Source organism: Mytilus californianus, unplaced genomic scaffold (assembly GCF_021869535.1).
Source record: "Mytilus californianus isolate M0D057914Y unplaced genomic scaffold, xbMytCali1.0.p SCAF_1, whole genome shotgun sequence".
NCBI classification, from domain to species: Eukaryota; Metazoa; Mollusca; class Bivalvia; order Mytilida; family Mytilidae; genus Mytilus; species Mytilus californianus.
In genome coordinates this window covers 115,806,810-115,827,472 of record NW_026262581.1, presented here as the reverse complement: position 1 = coordinate 115,827,472, position 20,663 = coordinate 115,806,810, and the positions used below count along the sequence as shown (strand labels likewise).

Sequence of the window (20,663 nt, the reverse complement as noted above, 5' to 3'; positions counted from 1 at the left end):
TTCCAACAACAATAATATATAAGAAGACACTTAGCGGTAATAATCAATATCAGGAGACATTTTGTTTGGAAAGATTTCCCTTTTATCATGTTTAATACCAATTAATCTAAACTATCCATAGTTAATATCATCATATCATTCAGTTTTGCAGATGTGATTTTGTTCCTTACTGTGAAAACTATGTTGAACTGAATGTTGAAAAATCCACTTATCAGGATTTATTGTCTTTATGTTTGATCAGCTTTTGCGGATGTTAAGGCCAACATGAAGTACGTTTAACTTGAACAATATACAGAAAGTGTTCAAAAGATTGTTCAAGTTGGGAAAAAACCTTTCTTTCTTCTTAATTTTTTTCGCTCGTTTTTATTATATCTATTGGGTAATTTTTTGTTTTGTTTTCTTCCATTGTTTTGTTTTTGCAATGTTTTTTTTCATTGGCAGCCAGGTTGTAAATTTTCCGGTATTAATCGAAATTCATGACTTATATTTTTGTTTTAAATTATCACCTGATTATTTTGTGATATATTATTAAAACTAAAGCCGTAAGAACGTTATGCAAAGTAAATCTTACTTGGTTTTGAATATTTTCTCGATTACCGCTTTTGGTTATATGACTCGCCATACTTGTATGTCCCTATCTCTCTTTGGTATAGGAAAGTTCTTAATCAAATTATCAGTTCGTAAGGCTTATATAAAATGATCATGTGGCAGTAAAAGAAAACAGTTTTTTTTTGTGATTTAGAATATGGCTCTATTTTATGGAATAAATCACCAAGGTAAATCAAAGTCATTAAAAGGTAGTAAGATTTTGGTGTCCATATATAGTTATCTTAAAAATAAACAAATTGAGATATATGGACGGTCAAACGGATAAGAGTAACATATTCTCCTTCCATATGTCATATTTATCGTCTATAATACTGTTATCAAACTAATAATGTTCCAGAAAGGGTTCTTGTTTAATACTGTTACTACAGCGCCAGACTAACAAGTATGGCAAACCGGTTTAGTTCAACTGCGGATAATTGAGATGGAGATGGACTTGAACGTCCGGAGAATCAGAGACATTAGGCACTGAATGCTAAGAAATTGACTTACTATAACATATACTATCAAGCTCCAATAAAACAATGATTCCTATGCGCACAAGAAGTTTTACTGGAATCAACCTCACCAATTCACGCGGCAATCGTGACCACAAGTCAGCGAACCCGGCAAGATCTTAAAAAACGGTAAGGACCAACATAAAAAGCAAAATCTGTTTTATAAAACATTCTACTTTATTTTAGGCTTTGTAGCCAACAAATCAAATAATTATATAAATCGAGTATTTTTTTTATAATTCAATGTACACCCCGTTATTCTTTTTTAAATGTAATCCGCTTTTCAATTTTAAAATAAAATAAATAATCGTCACGTCATTTTAGTAATCATATTTGACTTTACATTTTGAAGTTGTGGAAAAATATTTTAGTAGCGCCGAACTTTGTGCCCGTGAAATATTCTCAATATTGACAAACGTTTTATAATTAGGTATATTTTAGTTCAGTCTATATTGTTTGTAGCCTCGTTAGTAGCAATTGGCGCCTTTTCTTGTTCGTCTGTTGCCTGTTCAACATCAGCACTCTTGTTTGTTTGACCTTGTTTACTGATTCTTGTTGATTTCTAAAAGAAGAAAGTAAATCGAATGCTATAGTGATAATAATAACAAGAAACGTGGTGTGTACATCAAAGGCACAACAACTAAACGGCATAAAAACCAAACGGCTTCTAGAGGTCATCATATACAGATTTGTCTATAGAGTATGTCAATATCTAAATCGTCCTATATAACTAAAGACAATCACTGACAAGATTCCTGTCTTGTGACAGGCAAAGCAAATTGTGGCGGAGTGAATTTAATCTTATAAAGCATTTTTTTCAATCTCGGTCATTTTTTAATAAACAAAAAGTAAACAGAACTATAGTCAATGTACATAAATCTGTTCAAAAAGGAAGTACTGATGCCGGTAAAGCGACACGGAAAAAGTACTAAATTATACCGTATACCGTATCAAAGAATGCACTTACTGAAAGACAGTTATAAATACATAACCTGTTGTTATTAAATCATGCAGCCCTATACTCTAATATCAGCAGTTCTACTCCGTATAAGAATTCTTACAGCAACATCATAAACAGACATAAACAACATCAACAGACATAAAAAACATAAACAGACATAAACAACATCAACAGACATAAAAAACATAAACAGACATAATTAAACAACATCAACAGACGTGATCTGAAGCTATTTTCCTAGATTCAGTTATACTTATTTTAAATTAGAAAATTCTAAATTCTAAATCAAATATCATGCGCAATGATTTAATAATAGCAGTGTAACTATATCTTTATTAAATAAGTTTATAGAGATTAAATGATAAATTTGAAGTAGCATTTCCGAAATTAATTTGATTTATTACACGGCTGGGTGAGAAATACCACTTTTTATTGGATTCATTCAAGTGAAATCATATTTTAACAATTATTCACAATGTTCAATTATCTTGTTTGACCATGAAACATCATTTTTTTTTTAAATGAATATAAATTCTGATGCTTTTTTTTTAACTATAATAATTGCAATCTCATATTGCTATACTAGTAACATGTTAAATATTTGTCAAATCAGTTGCAGTCAGTTAACTACATACAGGAAACTGAAACGATAGATCAGATCATGTATTCTTTCTAAACATAAATAATATGTTTGTAATGTTTATAGTTGAATGCTGTTTTTTTTTCTTTTTGAATATACGCAAAATGAAACCAATTGACCATCATATTTTGCATTAAGCATTCAATTCTTATACTAACAGTTTTGGATATAAGAAAAATATGTGTTATCAACACTGAAACTTGAAACACAAAAAAACGGCTAAAATAATTGCATTGTGTTATTTGATTATTCCATGTGAAATCAAGACTAGTTTCATTTGAAGAATAACACTGTTAACCTTCCAATCCCTGCAACTTCACTTTGTCAATTGTATCTCCTCACATGTTTGATTATATCTCTGAATTTAGAATAGATGAGTTTAATCCCATGTTTTCAGATGTCCATAACAGTATATTTTTTACATTGTCATTCAATACTGATAGTAACTACACTAATAAGGCGAACACAGAAAAAAATACAGGTAACACAGAAACTCACATCAAATGGGACTGTAGAAAAGCAGACGAATATTTTCAAGCGTTATCCAGTGCCTCAGGTATTTTACAACAGATTGATCACGTTTTGAGTAGTATTGACACAAATAATGTTACTCTTGAAAAGGTAAACGGTCTAGTTGATGACCTTGGCAATGTACTGTTAGATACGGCAGAAGGAGTACTAGGCAAGACTAAAAAAAGACCGGTTTATCCCGACCGCAAAAAAAACCCATGTTCTGATAAAGATTGTCAAGACAAACGTAATGAGTTTCACAAGGCTAGAAACTTATATAGCAGAGTGAAATCAGGTGTTAATAAACTGGCAATGAATAGTAAGGCCAAGGAATACCGCAAGACACTTAACATTAACTATCAGCAGTATAAAGAAAAAAGTTCGGATGAACTGAGAGCACTATCAAAAAATGACCCTAAGGGATTTTGGAAGACACTTAAAAAATATTCTGGCTACAAAAAAGACAATCCCTCTATCAGTAATGAAGCATTTCATGAATATTTTAAAAACATGAATGCAAGTGACGAAGAAGATATTGATGGCATTGACATCAATGCGTTGTGTAGTGACCCAATTTATAATGAAATTTTAAATGGCGTCATTACAGAACAAGAGGTTGTGGATGCCATTAAGAACTTGAAACATGGTAAAGCCTCTGGTACTGACAGGATACTGAATGAGTTTTTGAAAAACTCTCCACCATTTTTGATATGTATTTACACTAAACTATTTAATGTGATATTGGATACAGGTATTATACCTGAAACTTGGACAGCAGGAATAAATATACCAGTTTTTAAAAATAAAGGTTGTCCAAAGGATCCAGATAATTATAGAGCTATAACATTAATTAGTTGTATAGGGAAATTATTTACTTCCATAATCAATACTCGATTGGATTTTTTTGCAAATGAAATTTCACTTATACATGAAAGGGGTATTCAACTGTAGACAATATTTTTGTACTTCATGCACTCATAGAGCTGTATTTCTCATTTGGCAAAAAACTTTTTTGTACTTTTGTAGACTTTCGGAAAGCATTTGATACGGTATCAAGATCTGGTTTATGGGGAAAACTTCAATTGAGTAATATCAAAGGGAAGTGCTTCAAAGTTATTTTTAATATGTACCAAGAAATCAAATCATGTGTAAAATATAATGGATGTCAGTCAGATTTTTTCCCCTGTTTAGCAGGTGTAAGACAGGGGGAGAATTTATCGCCTTTTTTGTTTTCAATTTTTCTTAATGACTTAGAAGACTACTTTAAGAGTCTAGATGGGATTCCACTAGAAACTGTAAAAGAGAAGTTTCAAAGTGAATTGCACATATTTTTTTAATTATTTGTTATATTATATGCAGATGATACTGTAATTTTATCTGAAACAGAAGAAGGTATGCAGCGATCACTAAACATTTTTCAGTTATATTGTGAAAAGTGGAAATTAGAAGTAAATTTAAATAAAACAAAGGTTATGATTTTTAGAAAGAGGAAAAGTAAAAAGAAATTTAAATTTTTATTACAAGACAAAGAACTTGAGATTGTTGAAAAATTTTCTTATTTAGGTGTTATCTTTAAATATAACGGTACTTTTTTAGATACCAAAAAGAAACTTATTGATCAAGCACAAAAATCGATGCATTTTATACATAGAATTGTTAGAAACGAAAACATTCCTATAGATTTGCAACTGAAATTATTTGATTCCATGATAGAACCAATTCTTTTATATGGTTCTGAAGTTTGGGGTTTTGAGAATTTGAAAATTATTGAACAGATGCATTTAAAATATTGCAAACGAATTTTAAAAGTTCGAAATACTACACCCAATTTTATGGTGTATGGAGAATTGGGAAGATTTCCTCTGCAAATTCGAGTTAAATGTAGAATGATTTCGTATTGGTGTAAAGTTGTAAACAATAGCAGTAAACTTAGTAGTGCTTTGTACAGGCTGATGTTATCATTGAAGAATCATGGTTATTATGCTTTCAAATGGATTGATTCTGTAGAATCAATATTTAACAACACTGGTCTAGGATACATTTTCATGAATCAAATTGGCTTTTGTGATAAAAATTATCTCGACCGAATATTGAGTTATCAGTTTATTACCTCATGGTTTGGCGATATAGAAAATTCATCTCGGGGACAATTTTATGGGACATTTAAAAAGGACTTTGGATTAGAAAAATATCTGAACAGACTATCTGAACAGAACAGAGGGTGGGTAACTAAATTAAGGACATCGAACTTACGTATTCCAATCGAGACAGGCCGTTGGCAAAATATACCTAGACCAGAGAGAATATATACTTTATGTCATAAATTTGTTGGTGATGAATTTCATATTTTATTTGTATGTCAACATGATTCTATTGTTAATTATAGAAACCAATACTTACCTAGATATTATACTATTAATCCGCAATACATTAAAATGGAAGGATTATTGTCCATATGTAATATGGAAGTCTACAAACGACTATCATTTTTTATTAAGAAAATTGCTTGTTTATTCTAAAATATTTACAAATGTAATTCTATGTGTTTAAATAGTACTGCATGCTCAATTCGTCATTCAATTGTTTATGTATTATACTTTGACCTCATGTTACACATTTATGTGTCTGAGCGTTATCAATAAATCTTGAATCTTGAATCAAATATAACAACCTGGCTCTGAACCTACTGATATACTAGTTAACAACAATTATTAAGAAAAATTCAAAAGAAACCATAACTTTGCTTTAATGCTGTTTATCGCAATGATAGCGAAGCATGTGACAACCGCAAGTGTTTAAGTTAAATTTTAAGTTAAATTGACTTCTCGCAGAGCTTTCTGTGATCAATGAACACATGTCACTACTTTAACAAACTCATTTCTAAAATGTCAAAAAATAGTTTAATTTCCATTTCTTTTATTTTCTGAAATATCTTCCTCCAATGTGACGTGTGAAAAAGACGTATGAAGGCAGACATGTATACATTATCTTGAGACGAAAATTGTTTTGTTTTTATTTATAAATGATGAATTTTACAGAGAATGCATGGATGCGATCTTTTCATTATAGAATGTTGAACTCATAATTTAACTAGATACAAAGGAAATCATTACTTTACGTACCCTTCCTCTGATCTGCAGAGTTATTCGTTGAATATTCAATATTTAACATGTAGCTTTACTGTTGTTCTAATTCCAAATCAATACTAATACTTACCATTTTACGTCGTCTGTGTATAATAACTTCGATGACGAGAAAGATGATACAGAAGACTATACCGATGAGAAGAACAACAAAAGCCAGAGATGCATCAGCAATAGTCAATGGTCGTGCTGAAAGACGTGCTGTTTCTTGTTTACTAATATAGTTCTCTAAACTGGCAGCTGGACACTTGTAATTTGACTTTGGAGAAAGCCATTTCTGCTCCAGCAAATATAAACCTCCAAGTTCTGCTTCTTCTATCAACGCGACAGTAAGTCTGTTACATATGTCAACTGATTTACAAGCCATTCCATATGGTGTATTCACAATATTTGCTCCAACAAACATAAGGTCACATGGTTCATTGTTGATATATTTTGAACCCTCATCTACAGGAACAATGGCTGCGAATGATCCATCTGATTCCCTGACTCTCTTTATTCCATCCTCAGAAGAACTAAATGTCGTAGAATATGTTTCAATAGTTTGAATAGCATGTTGCAGAATGGGATCTTTCGAAACTTTCATACTTCTATGCATAACACCATATGGTTTGACGCCATATAAAACATTTGACTGTGTTGTCATTTCCTGCCAGGTTTTGAAAGGAACGACTGGCTTTTCTGTTTCTCTGGCTAAAAAGAATGCCGTGAGATTGGCGATGTAGGCAATGACCATGAAAAATATAAAGCTAAACCACATTGTTACTAAAATTCTACCTGCCGGAGACCGTGGTACTTCTTTGTATCCTGAAATAGAAACACAAACATAAGAATACAGATGCGAGTAAAATATCGGATACAGAAGCCAATAGAAAAGAGGAAATTTTGTAACTTAAGTTCAACGTTTACAAGCGTTTAGGATTTGGACCGTTTCATTTATCTAAACATCTGTTCAAAGTCTTAAACTTCGTAGGCCAATAGATGCCATTTTATCTGTGTGTTTCTCTGTAGATATTTTTCAAAAGTTATATAAAACAACGTAAACTAAGTGTTGCGTATATAAGATGTTTAAAATGGATGGAGTGATAGAAGAGGTACACTCGTATCCATTCTTTTCCACAAATATCGTGTTTAAAATATCAAGGCAACAACCATTCATATTCCGTTGGAGGGGGATGGATTTTTTTTCTCTGGACAAACTTTTTTCGACTTAACAATAGCTTTTTTAATAATATACGGGAACAAGATTTTTAAAACTCAAAGTATTTATTATTTTTGTTATTTTCAATTTTTTAATGAAAACAGACCTTTTTTCACTTCCCATCTGAAACAAACTATTTTCTCAAAGAATTTTGGAATAAAAAAAGAATGGTGTAATATTTGAAATGTCCCCCTACACAAGATAAATGATCGGTGCCTTACTAGTTCCTGATAACCATACTTGTATTATTTTATTCCAATGTTATCATGATTCTTTAAAGTTGTCAGTAGCCTCCTAATTCATTTCATTCTGCTATTTGTTCATTATTTTTCTTCTTAATTATAATTTACCTTGCCATGTTAGTGTGCTGTGGACAAAGAAAAATGCGTTGTTAGCTGAAAAACTATCTTTGGCGTTTGTCGGGTCGTCTTCCGGGCGGATCCTACTCCACTCTGAAGGACTAAACTTGTTAACGATAAACAAGAGTGCAGAAACAATGAAACATATGACGATAACCATAATCCATAGCTGTAAACTAAAGGGCTCGAATAAAACACTCAAGGTTTGAAATTTCACCACTGGTTTCTTGATTACTATACGGTGACCAACATTAAGAAACGGTCTCGTGAACGGAACTGCTGATTTTCTTTCGTCTGTTATTAATATTGGCGCTGCAGCAATTTGAATATCCGGCTATAAGATAATTTAAAAATGAAAATATTGATGAATCCTACCTGAAGATTGATCCAATAATAAACACTTTAAAAAATAATTAATTATTTCTATCTTTTTACATTTTTTAAATCTCACGGTATAAAAATTTCCAAATACGTAGTTGGGTGCTTTTCTACAGCCTGAGCTTGCAGTGCTTATTCTTCATGTTTGATTTTGGCCTTCCAGCGCCACTGATGAGTCTTATGTAGAGGAAACGAGCGTCTGGCATTACAAATTATAAACCTGTTATCTTTGATGAGTTTTCACACCACTGGGTCAATGCCACTGCTGGTAGACGTTTCATATCCAAGGGCTTTCACCAGCCTAGTAGTCAGCACTTTCGCTGACATGAAATATCATTGATATGGTCATTTTCTGTTTATAGAAATTTGAATTATCCGGCTTACTTAGGTTTTTCTATCCCGCAGGTATAGACAATCTTAGTCTTATTTGGCACAACTTTTTGCAATTGGATTTTGGGGTGTTTCCAATGTTCTTCAACTTCATGTTTGTTTTAGCCTTCTAACTTTTTTTGAAATTTGAATTTGGCTTCTTTTTGTGTGCCTTTTGTTCATGTAGCTCCTAACGTTTTCAAGTACTTATACATCCTTGGCTATCAAATTTTTGAGGTTTGATAGTAAATCAAGAATGCACCAAATTTATAAAGAGTTATTTTCTTTCTTTTTTTTTATCATATTTTAGTATTTCTGGTTGACAGTTTCTGATAAAGGTAAATCAAGAAAAGCGCTTCGAATGCACCCAATTTATAAAGTGTTATTTTCATTTTTTTTTTATTCATTTGTTACTAGTAAAATATTTGATTAGACATTTTTCAGTATTATTGTTAAATATCAACAAAATACAAAACATCACTACAAGTAATCTAGTTATGCTGTTGTCATTCCAAGCAGAGCTGTTGTCAAGCATAAGACTACGGGAAGGTTGGCGCGCCCGAAAAAATATTTAACCCCGACTCATTCTGCATGAGACTGTCCCAAGTCAGGAGCTTGTAATTCATTGGTTGTCGTTTTTTGCTGTATCATATTTGTATTTCGTTTATTGTTTTGGACATAAATTAAGCCGTTAGTTTTCTCTATTGAATTTTTTTAAATTTGTCATGTCGGGGCCATCTATAGCTTGCTATGCGGTATGGATTTTGCTCATTGTTGAAGGCCTACGGTGATCTATAGTTGCTAACCTACGTCATTTGGTCTCTGGTGGGAAGTTGTCTCAATGGCGACTTCATACCACATCTTCTTATTTTTTATATAAGTGTTCCCTTTGTTTCGGGTTAAATATCAACAGTAAGAACTCACTAGGTTCACCAATAAAACAAAAAATTGAAGAAAAAAACACATTGGTACATAGTCAAAGACGGCTGATAAACTTAACTTTCATTGGAGAGTTTAACAACTTTACCTGAGGGAGTGATACCAAGCGATGTAGTAAATTGAGGTAAAACTTTGAATTTGAAACATATCAATTTATAGTGAAGCAGTTAACATAGAAATACAATAAAACAATGGAGTTACTACCTGCCATAAATAAACTTGGGGAAGTACAGGCATATATATTTTAATAAAGAACTTGCCTTGACCTATAATGGTTTACTTTTATAAATTGTTACTTGGATGGAGAGTTGTCTCATTGGCACTCATGCCACATCTTCCTATATCTATTATGAGAGCAATGTGGTTCTATTTTCTTAGGCTAATGATCAAATTCAATGTAAACTTTATAAAGAGGTAGGATATTTAATCTCTTTGAAAAAAGGATATTAGAGGGTCTGGATGGGGAGGGGTCTTTCATTTTTGTATTCTTTAATTTTAAGGCCCCTTTTCTCTATTCTTTATATTTCTATGTCATTTTTCTCGATTCTTTATATTTCTTGGTCATTTTTCTCTATTCTTTATATATCAGCACCCTATTATTCTCTATTCTTATTTTTTTCTCTATTTTTTATTTTTTTAAACATTTATTCTGCACTTATTACCCATTTTTCTCTTTTCAGAAAAATCCTTCTAGACCCTCATATAAGATTTTAAATGATTATTACTTACATCTTGAAGTACTTCACCTATCATGCCATCCCAGTTACCTGAGCCATCTTGTGACCCATACTTGTCATCAGGATTTAAACCTATTTCATAGGAAAATCCACCTCCTTTTGATAGAGCATCTAAAAGATCTATCATGAAACCAGAAAATGTTCCATCACCATTATCTATCAAATAAGGATCCTCCTAAAACGAACAATACTCTAGTTTGATTAAAATACTATTCATATATATGTTTAAGGTGTAAAAAGAGAGAGAGAAAAAAACCCAGCTATCTACGATCTGACTACTTTTAAAGCAATTAGAATAACACTTGGTAGCTTAACTAGATCTTATAAAATATTTTCGTTCGACTGAAACAGTTTAACAATTTGTCGGTATGATAAGTGGTTATGTAAGTGCAAAGATATCTGAAGTTTTTTTTCTGTATTTCTATGTAACAACTTTATGATAACGCACAGAGGTAAAAAGTGACATACTTATTTTATGATAATCAATGACGATAATAGAACAGAGTATTCGTCCAAAATATTGCTAATATAAGCCTATGATCTAAATTTCATAAAATTATGGAAAGAATTGTACATATGATAGCGCTAACAATGCAATTCTCCATATAATTTATATTTCCAAGGGGCATAACTCTCTTAAAAATAATTGCTTGGCACTGATTTTCGAACTCGTCCAAGACATTGCTGATATAAGCCTATGATATAAGTTTCATAAAAATCTGGCAAGAATTGAATACACGAGAGCGCTAACGATGCAATTTTCTATAAAATTAAATGTTTCCAAGGGCATAACTCTTCTAAAAATAATTGATCGGCATTGATTTTCGAGCTCGTCCAAGACATTGTTGATATAAATCTATGATATCAGTTTCATAAAAATCTGGCAAGAATTGTACACGTGAGACGGGGACAAAATTTAATTCGCGGATTATTTTCGTCAGTTTGTATTCATACTAATGGTAGTTTTAATGAGGAAGCTGATATATTGTGCTCAATTTGATGTAACTTTAGACACAATCATTAGTCATGTGTAAAGGAGATGCAGATGAGGGTTTTTTTCTGACAACATTGTTGATTTTCAGTCATTAATTACAAGATGTACATTTCAAGTACAATGCCACATGAATTTGTTCCCAAAAGAGACGTAACTTATGAGACAACATCACATCAGGAAAAAACCCAAAAGCCATCTAGAGTTAAACAAACAAACAAATTATTGTCAAGCAACCTCTTGAACAGATGATTTGTTTTCGTTATTTTTTGTTGTTGTTGTTGTAAGGACAGGTGCATCCCTCATGTACCACTTCCCCACGTCGTCTATCAAATGGTCTTTCCTTTATCAGTTTATTTTAATCAGGGAAATTGTAGCACATGCATGCTTGTCATATTGTTATAGTGTTAAAACTGAGATCATCTAACACATTTGCTATGTGAAGCAATGCATACAGTTTACATATCACAAGTTGCTTCAGTTTTTAAATGCAGACTGATAATTCATGAAACCATTTTAGAAGGAATTGATATTTAGCTATACAATAAGATGAATGTTGAAGTATTTTTGGTTAGATTTAATTCTCACGTAATCAATGGATCTATCAGGTTCTCTTTCCAATTGTAACATAGTCTTGGAATTGTCTTTTGTCAATTAGAACAGATAATATAAACAGATGTAGTGTGTATGCTTTGTCGTAATGAGAATTTGATGTGGTAATGAGTTTAGCAAGTCTGGAACTATATAAAAATTGTCAATGGAAAATACTTACCAGTACTGAAGTTATGGTGTAATTTTGTCCCTGAAATAAAATAAGATGATACTATATAAGTTACAAGTTTTTGTAGCATGATTTCATTTATTAATGTAATTGGATATCGTGATATATCCTAACATAAGGTTACATTACACAAAGACGTAAACCCACCCTCTTTCTATATGTATATTGAAAGCTTTCATGTTACCTTCTCTATAACAACAAGATGTAAATTACACGGAAGAGCTTTCATTTACAAGTGTTTGGTAATCTTAATAATGGTTAGTTTCATGTATGTCAATTAAAAATGGTTAATTTCAAATAAAGAAGTGTTTTTCTTTATTTAAAAAAATGATGATTAGACTGGAGTTATAGTCGGCGGGTGACATTTTAGCGAACCGTTGTAGGACAATTTAGCGAAAATATCGGACGTTTTATTGCCATATTTTTAGCCAATTTTAGCCGAACGACAGAAGTTAATCCATATTTTTGTTCTTTTTTTTAGGGTCTGGATGGGGGTCCCTCAATTCTATATTCTTCATTTTTTTAAGCCATATTTTTCTACTCTTTATACTTTTGCCCATTGTTCTCTATTCTATATATTTTATCACCCCATTTTAAAGTTTGTCTATTTTTTATTGTTTTGTGTTAATTTTCTGTATAATATAGTCTTTATTTTTTGTCTATTATTATGTAGTATTAGTCCATTATTCTCTATTCTGTAAACCCCATCTAGACCCTCTTTAATAGTATTCATGCACCTCAATGAAATATTTAAAAATACGTGAAGCAATAACACCATATTCTGTCAATAACTATATCACACCTACATGTATATAGACTAGTAGTCTGCTCTATGGTCGGGTTGTTGTCTCTTTGACACATTCCTCATTTCCATTCTCAATTTTAGTAAGCAAGATTCCATATATATATATAACCATATACATTTAGCACCGTATCTACACAGTCATAAATGTATCTGCGTATTTGATCTTTAAGAATGTACGATCCGAGAAAATCATTTTTAGACAATGCTATATGTTACATATCAGACTCATTAATTCTGTCTACATTTAATTTTCTAAAGCTTAATGAGCCACGACAAGAACGTAAAGTAATGAAAATTATCTCATTCGACACAGTCTAAATTTCCCAAGTCAGTAGTATATAGTTTGTCGTCGTTTGTTTATGTCTGTCATATTTGTTTTTCGTAAATTGTTTTGTTATATTTTAGGCCCTTAGTTATCTCAATTGAATTGTTTCATATTTTTCATGTCGGGGCCTCTTATAGACGACTATACGGTATGGGATTTTCTCGTTGTTGAAGCCCGTACGGTTGCCTATAACTGCTTATATCCATTCAGTTGAACTTTGGTGGATATTTGTCTCATTGGTAAGCATATCGCATCCCCTGACAAATGTATATGTTTAGATGAAACAAATATAACAAGCATTCTGAGAGTATTGCATGGCAATACATAGTCCCCTACCGGTTAAAAATTAATTGTACTGGAACAAAATGCTAACTTGATCTATAACTTGTCATGGTGTAAACTATATATAACAAATACCAAGTCAATATCTTCAAGCATGACGAAAAAAGTGCGGAAAACTGATAATTTAAGTGAATTTTCTAAGTCCAAGGACCATAACTCTGCAAAAAATCATCAAACCGAAACAAAATTCAAACTTGGTCTGTAACTTGTCATGATAAAACAATATACCAATTATCAAATCAATATCTTCAAGCATGACAAAAAAAAGTGCGGAAAACTGATTATTTGAGTGAATTTTCTAAGTCCAAGGACCATAACTCTGCACAAAATCATCAAACCGGAACAAAATTCGAACTTGATCTGTAACTTGTCGTGATAAAACAATATACCAATTATCAAATCAATATCTTCAAGCATGACAAAAAAAAGTGCGGAAAACTGATTATTTGAGTGAATTTTCTAAGTCCAAGGACCATAACTCTGCACAAAATCATCAAACCGGAACAAAATTCGAACTTGATCTGTAACTTGTCGTGATAAAACAATGTACCAATTATTAAATCAATATCTTCAAGAATGACGAAAAAAGTGCGGAAAACTGAATATTTGAGTGAATTTTCCAAGTCCAAGGACCATAACTCTGCACAAAATTATCAGACCGGTACATAATTCGAACTTGATCTGTAACTTGTCATGATAAAACAATATACCAAATATCAAATCAATATCTTCAAGCATGAGCTTCAAGTGTGGAAAACTGATTTGCCGGACTGACAGAAGGACAGACAGACGGACGGAGTGCAAACCTAAAGTCCTCTTCGACTTCGTCGGTAGGGGACTAAAAAGACCCGGATGCCTTTTTATGTTTAATGGTGTTTTTGTGAGACAATACATCTGATATCAAGATATAAAAAAAAAATGGTATGAAGACGACCGAAGGAGACTCTTAACTCACAGACATCCGTGATAGATGTTCATTTCACAGGAAAAGAAGAGGCTGAAAATACTACAGACAGGTGTATACACTTCATGTGACAAGACCAGACTGAGACTACTTTGAACGGACGTTCTTCCGTGACAGATGTACATCTCAGACAAGACTGAGACTTCTCTGAAAAAACAGTTTGGTCTTATGTTGTGCTGTTATACCACTGTCCAAGGTAAGGGAAGGTTTGAGCGCTCACAAACATGTTTAACCCCGCAATATTCTGTGTGTGCCTGTCCCAAGCCAAGAGCTTGTAATTCAGCGGTTGTCGTTGTTTGCTGTCTTTCATATTCTCAGCAATTACATCACTGCCGAATGGAAAAACGTAAGAGGTGCAATAGTCACAAATCAAAAATGATGCACGCATTTTATATTAAAACACAGTGATAAGATGTTATGGTATGGACGTGCATACAGCGAGTTTCTGTGATACCATGACTTCAATTTTGCAGCAGGTGATCAGTAGAAAACAAAATGTAAATCATAAATTTTCACACCTGTCTGACAGCTTGCTTCAAAAATTGTATCGCTTCTCAAGCGCTAATAAAGATAACATTTAGTAATACGTTAATTTTTCTACAATGAAAAAAAAATCAATGCTTATATAACGATTGATAAAAATTTGCATCTTTAAATAGTAGTATACACTGCAAGAATGAAAGTATACATGGTTGAGTTTCAAAAGATCATCATAAAAAGACTTGAAAATATTGAAAAATAAATGGAGAATGTGTCCCTGGGACACAGATGATACCCCCGCTTGCATATAACGTTATAAAGGGGCATAACTCGAGAACGGTTAAAGTGACGCCACCAAAATTCGAACTGATTATTTTTTTTGTGATAATAAGTATTGTGTATAACATTTGGTTGAGGCAAACTAAAGTTAGAGAACGAAAACCAATTTCGGGACGTAAGGACGTACGGACGGAGAAGTGTAACACTTTATTCCCCCTTACGGTGACAGCGGGGCATAAAAAAGTGTTTATTTCTATTATTCACCTGTTAGACGATACTAAACTACCGGTATCTTTCAATAGTACAAAATAAGAATAACTCTATGAATATTGTGTGAAGCACTTTTCTTGACAAACCTTTATTAGGAACGCTCTAAACTAAAACGTTTACAGCTAAGGATGTTTATATACTTGAAAGACACTACGAAAAGGGACCTAAACAGAATAGCCCAAACCATCTACGCGGTCCATTTTGCCAGAGGGAGTTGGAACCTTAGTTTCTTAGTAATTATAAGGCCTGAGATAAAGATCGGACTTTTATAAAAATTGATAACATTCTACGTATCCTAAAGTAGGAACTGGTTACTTTTCTGTCTTTTTTTTCCGGAAGGTATCGGGGTACTCTAAAAAATGACAGAACTTGTACTCGTTGTAACTCTGGAGATGTGGAGGATGAATATCATTTTCTATCTCAATATGTTAAATTTGATGATGGCTGCATTCATCTATTTCAAGAAATAAGTAAAAGTTGCCCTTATGTTCTAAATCTAACTTTAGGGATAAACTGATATGGCTTATGAACACAGAAGATAAGTTAATTCTCACTGCTGCTGGTAAATTTATTTAAAAAAACTGTTAATGGTGTGGTTTTTCTGTCTGCTTCAGACACGAGGACTGTGTGAATAACACACCTCCTTGAGCTCCATCCCTAGTGTCTGTTGCAGTAAGAAAACCTACACTATTCTCAAAACCTATTACTGCAGTATATGTTATTTGCTGTCAATAAAATTGTACCTTTGTTACCTTTATGTTTGTTTCTCTGCATCAGATACGAGGAGGTTTGCTAGAGCTCGTAAGCTCCAAATCCTAGAGCATCATTCCTTGGTACCTGTTGCAGGTAAACAATCAAATATATATATATATATTTCCAGCAAATATAAAAAAATAAAGAAAAAAAAAGGAAAAAATAACTGCAAATAAAATCAAGGAGAGAACATTTGACACATCTCTGGAGTAGCAACCCTTAAATACTTTTTTGAAAATTTATTTAACATATATCACTCTATATCAATTTTTTAGGTACATTGTATATTAGAAATCTAATATGAATGTCATGTCCAATTTTGTATGTTGTGAAGATTATATTTGTTATATGTGTATGCCCCCCTGGGACCTAACTTGGAGAAAAAAATATCTTTATCTCAATCTTTTAGTACTTGTATGCAATTTCAATGTTAAAATGAAGATTAAGATTGGCTGCTGTAGCGTAATTTCTTATTTCCTTCAAACTAGGAAAGTTATTTAAAAAAAATGAATAAAGGATTTACTCTTCAACATGAACTGACAGTTTAAAATGATTAACATCAAACGGTTACGTAATTTGTTAAACTTTGTGAAAAATATAATTAAAAAAAAAAGATAAGAGCAAAGCAGAGATTCGCCAGTTTGTATGTTAGCCACGTGCTATAAATCATATCTCTTATAGATATGGTGCTGTTTTTTTTATCGATAAGCAACATGTCTCAAAGGAATCAGTGACGTAGAGCAATAAGTTTAACAAGAGATATGATGGCTGACAGAGAAATGCCGACTTACTTATTCTACCGCCCTAGTATGATCTCATTATAAGCCTGGCTTTATTGCTTTCGTCCAAATCTTATGTAAACACAACAGTTAGTTTTGAACGCAGACCAAATTTGTTTCAAGACATAGATTCATATACTTTATAACAAAATCTAAAAATCTTTCGCAAATCACAAGGCGGAAAATTTAATAGATTTTTGGGATATGTTCGCACTTTAGTTTTATCAACAAAAACATCAGGTAAACTAATTGACCCATATTATTGTAGTGCGATTGTCAAAACTGCGCTAATCCAAGACAGTAGTTTATTACAGTTTAACCTTTTTTTTAGTGTGGAAAGAGTATTTATAGAACATATGACATGTCAATAAAGTATCAACGAGATGACAAATTGATACATCAACGTTACAAATATATCAGCATTATTTCCTTCCATAAATTTTCAATTAAATCTAAGTGCATATACATATCTATCTTGTTTATATGAGTGGTTACTTCTTGCACACAAAGAAAGGTCAACTGTGGGTAACGCTTGTTTATATAAGACAGAAGTACTATTAAATTTACCAGACGGTTGTGCCATATCTTATTATAAATAAGGAGAGGCGTATTTTATATTTTGAACGATATCTACATTCCAACGAATTATCATGGTATCAACATAGTTGATAAAACTATCTTTGTTGATGATAAACCTTCAAAATTAGAAAGACTAACATTTTAAAGCTTAAGTTAATTTTTTTACTACATTTCCCGTCCTGAAAAGCATAAAATCTAAATCAGTAGAATGAACAGATACTGCAAAATGTCAAACTCAATTTAAATTAATGGATTATGAATCAGCTTCATAAATACCAGGCCGAGTACCAGGCTTGCATCGTTATGAATGGACAAAGTTGTAAATTGTAGAAAAATGTCTATAATACAAGTACAACACGAAACTATATCAATAATAAATATATTATTACATATATCTTCAGAACAAACCATATATTTAATGAAGAAAAATCCCAATTATTGAAATTTAACTACCCCACCCCTTAAAAAAAATATATATATAAAAAAAGAAAGAAAAAAATAAAGAGGCGGAAATTCTGTCATAATATGAAAATTGAAAAATCGTGACAATCGTTCATTTTTTAAGTTCCGAATTGGTGTTGTTTGAACAATCAACATTTACTGCTCAATTATGATAATGACACGATAAGCTTAATTTTCTATTAGTTAAGAGCTGAGGTTAAGAGAGAGAGAGAGAAAAAAACAATTTTTTAAAGTTGCATACATACCGAGCTTGAATTTATCCACAAAAGCACAAATACAAAAATGGAACTAATACTTCCCATGTCTTCAATCTTGAAATGCTGCAGAGTTCGCGTACTTAATATTAAAAACAATTTCAGAAATTTGATCAGTTGTTCTTATCAGTTTCAATCTATTTTTCCTGATTCACATATGAAACAACACAAGTCTGCGCTGTACTTTGAAAGATAATCTGAAGCGGAAACCAGCTGACTTGTAAACATACGTCTGTTCAATCTCTTTTCCAATGTTTTTCACACTTTTAACTTTGTTTTCATCTGTTAAATTTACGAAAGGTTATGTAAAGTGGTTTTGAATGTTTATTAGATATTATAATATTTAATTTTGATATCATTTTTCATAATTTTCAAGTGAGAGAATTGTATCAATTGTAGCGTTTTGTAGGCATTAACTCGTGCAATCAAGCTTTCACTACATTTTCCTTTGTCAGTTAGACATTAGTGAAACATGAAAAACTGCTTGTAGAATACAAACAAACAAACAAGTTTACAATTGTCCTTTGTCCTGTTAAATGTTGTTTGTTTTTACATCATAATTTTAAAACATAAACAATAGTGTCTCCTTTTTCTGTATTGGTGGATTCATAATAAAAAGAAAAAATTACAATAGAATTTAACGTGTCTTTCTTACAAAACATGAATTGGAACTAAATTGCTGTACTCCCGATGGTCACATGATCTTACTCTACCTGGCACAAAATGGTGTCTTTAGACGATGAATTAAAAATAATCTTTGTTAATGTCCTTTTAAAATCGGATTTTTAGAGGTTGTCTCTTAATTGTTGAATATTATTTTTATTTTCTTACCAATACAACTTCATTTTAATACTACATCTTCATTACCATCCTGTTCTGTTTCACCAGAGCTGCATGAGCCTCTTTGCTTTTTTTTGGTACTTGAAATGCGAATATGACAACGTTTGAGAACAAAACGAAACTGAGCCAAATACTTATATTTTTTAACGGCTCGATAGATGTTCAGAATTCAGCCCACTCAGCACAAAACTGCCATCCTCGTTTTGACAATTCTGGACCGAAATTGTAGACATCTATCTATTCTGTTCTCATTGTTATACAATAGTTTTATATTCGCCCCTCTAAAAATAATAACCAATAAAACATAAAAACAAACATGGGGCTCTTTTCACAAAAAATCTTTCAACTAAAATTGATCGTAAGTTATACTGAAATTTTCATGACTTACGCGCATTTTTTCTTGTTAGATTTTTTTTTCTAAATGAGTCGCTGACAACTTGTAAAAACAACTACAACCATGAAATAAGGTGTTAATTAGCCTGTGAAACGTTCATGCATTGTTCTAAAAAGAGCTATTAGTTTTGATTTAACAGGAAAAGTGTCATTATCTAAGATTTTCCAGATGCAGTAACAGAATATGTTTTGTATTAGATACACATTGACGGCGTTAGCCCGAATGGGTGTATCTAATTTACAACAAGATATCATTAGCAATGCAGAATGATAGTTTTCAATAATTTAGGGAGCTACCATTTGATTTTTATGGGGGGCTAGGATGAAAAATTTTTGTCCTGCCTTTTTATTTATCACTCTATTCGGTCATGCCTTTTTTTAATTGGTTTATCCTGACTTTTTTTACATAAATTGTCTCATCCTGCTTTTTTTTGCCAAGTTGCTCATCCTGCCTTTTTTTTTTAAATTTCATCCTAGCCCCCCCCCCCCTTTTTCCCCATAAAAAATTAAAATGATAGCTCCCTTAAGGAGGGGTTCTTTCAGCGATTTGATCATATGTTATTGAAAAGCATAATACATACAGGGTATCTAGGTGTAAGTAATAATGGATTTGGAATGAAATCTCAATTGCGTCTATTTTTTGTCATCAAATAGATACATTATCACTGCTGTTGTAAGGCAATATGAATTGCTGTACTATCTTGTCTTTTCTGGTTTAATTGCTAAAATCTGAACTTTTTGCTGATAAATGATAACACTTCTATGTAAGTAACAAAACAATTAGGGTTTAAAAAACTATACAGCATAAACATATATATAAAAAAAATGACCATCAGCTATATTTGTCCAATTTTTAAAGCTGAAGATCCATCTAAACCTGAAAACTACAGAGGTATTGCAATTAATATGTGTATTGGAAAACTGTTCACTTCAATACTAAACAAAAGGCTTGATAAATATTTAGAAACAAATAATATCATAAATCCATGTCAGATTGGTTTTTCAAGTAAAAGTAGGACATCTGAT

General features: G+C 31.9%; 1 protein-coding gene across 1 annotated transcript; it reads right to left on the bottom strand.

Annotated features, from left to right (window-relative positions):
• Positions 1 to 1,261: 1,261 nt before the first annotated feature.
• On the bottom strand, positions 1,262 to 18,662 carry LOC127731487 (glutamate receptor-like). Its single transcript, XM_052240328.1, has 6 exons — positions 18,396 to 18,662; positions 12,104 to 12,133; positions 10,333 to 10,515; positions 7,909 to 8,251; positions 6,431 to 7,164; positions 1,262 to 1,665 (listed from the first exon to the last, which is right to left on the bottom strand). The coding sequence occupies exons 1-6, from the start codon at positions 18,450 to 18,452 to the stop codon at positions 1,546 to 1,548; spliced, it is 1,467 nt and encodes a 488-aa protein (XP_052096288.1). The 5' UTR covers positions 18,453 to 18,662; the 3' UTR covers positions 1,262 to 1,545.
• Between the last annotated feature and the right edge of the window lie 2,001 nt (positions 18,663 to 20,663).

Excerpts from the sequence above, each read along its gene's own strand:
- LOC127731487 (XM_052240328.1), bottom strand. The coding sequence starts at position 18,452 with ATGGGAAGTATTAGTTCCATTTTTGTATTTGTGCTTTTGTGGATAAAT. Across the intron at positions 8,252-10,332 it reads TAGGTGAAGTACTTCAAGAT|CCGGATATTCAAATTGCTGC; the intron begins GTAAGTAATAAT and ends ATTATCTTATAG. Across the intron at positions 1,666-6,430 it reads TACACAGACGACGTAAAATG|AAATCAACAAGAATCAGTAA; the intron begins GTAAGTATTAGT and ends TTCTTCTTTTAG.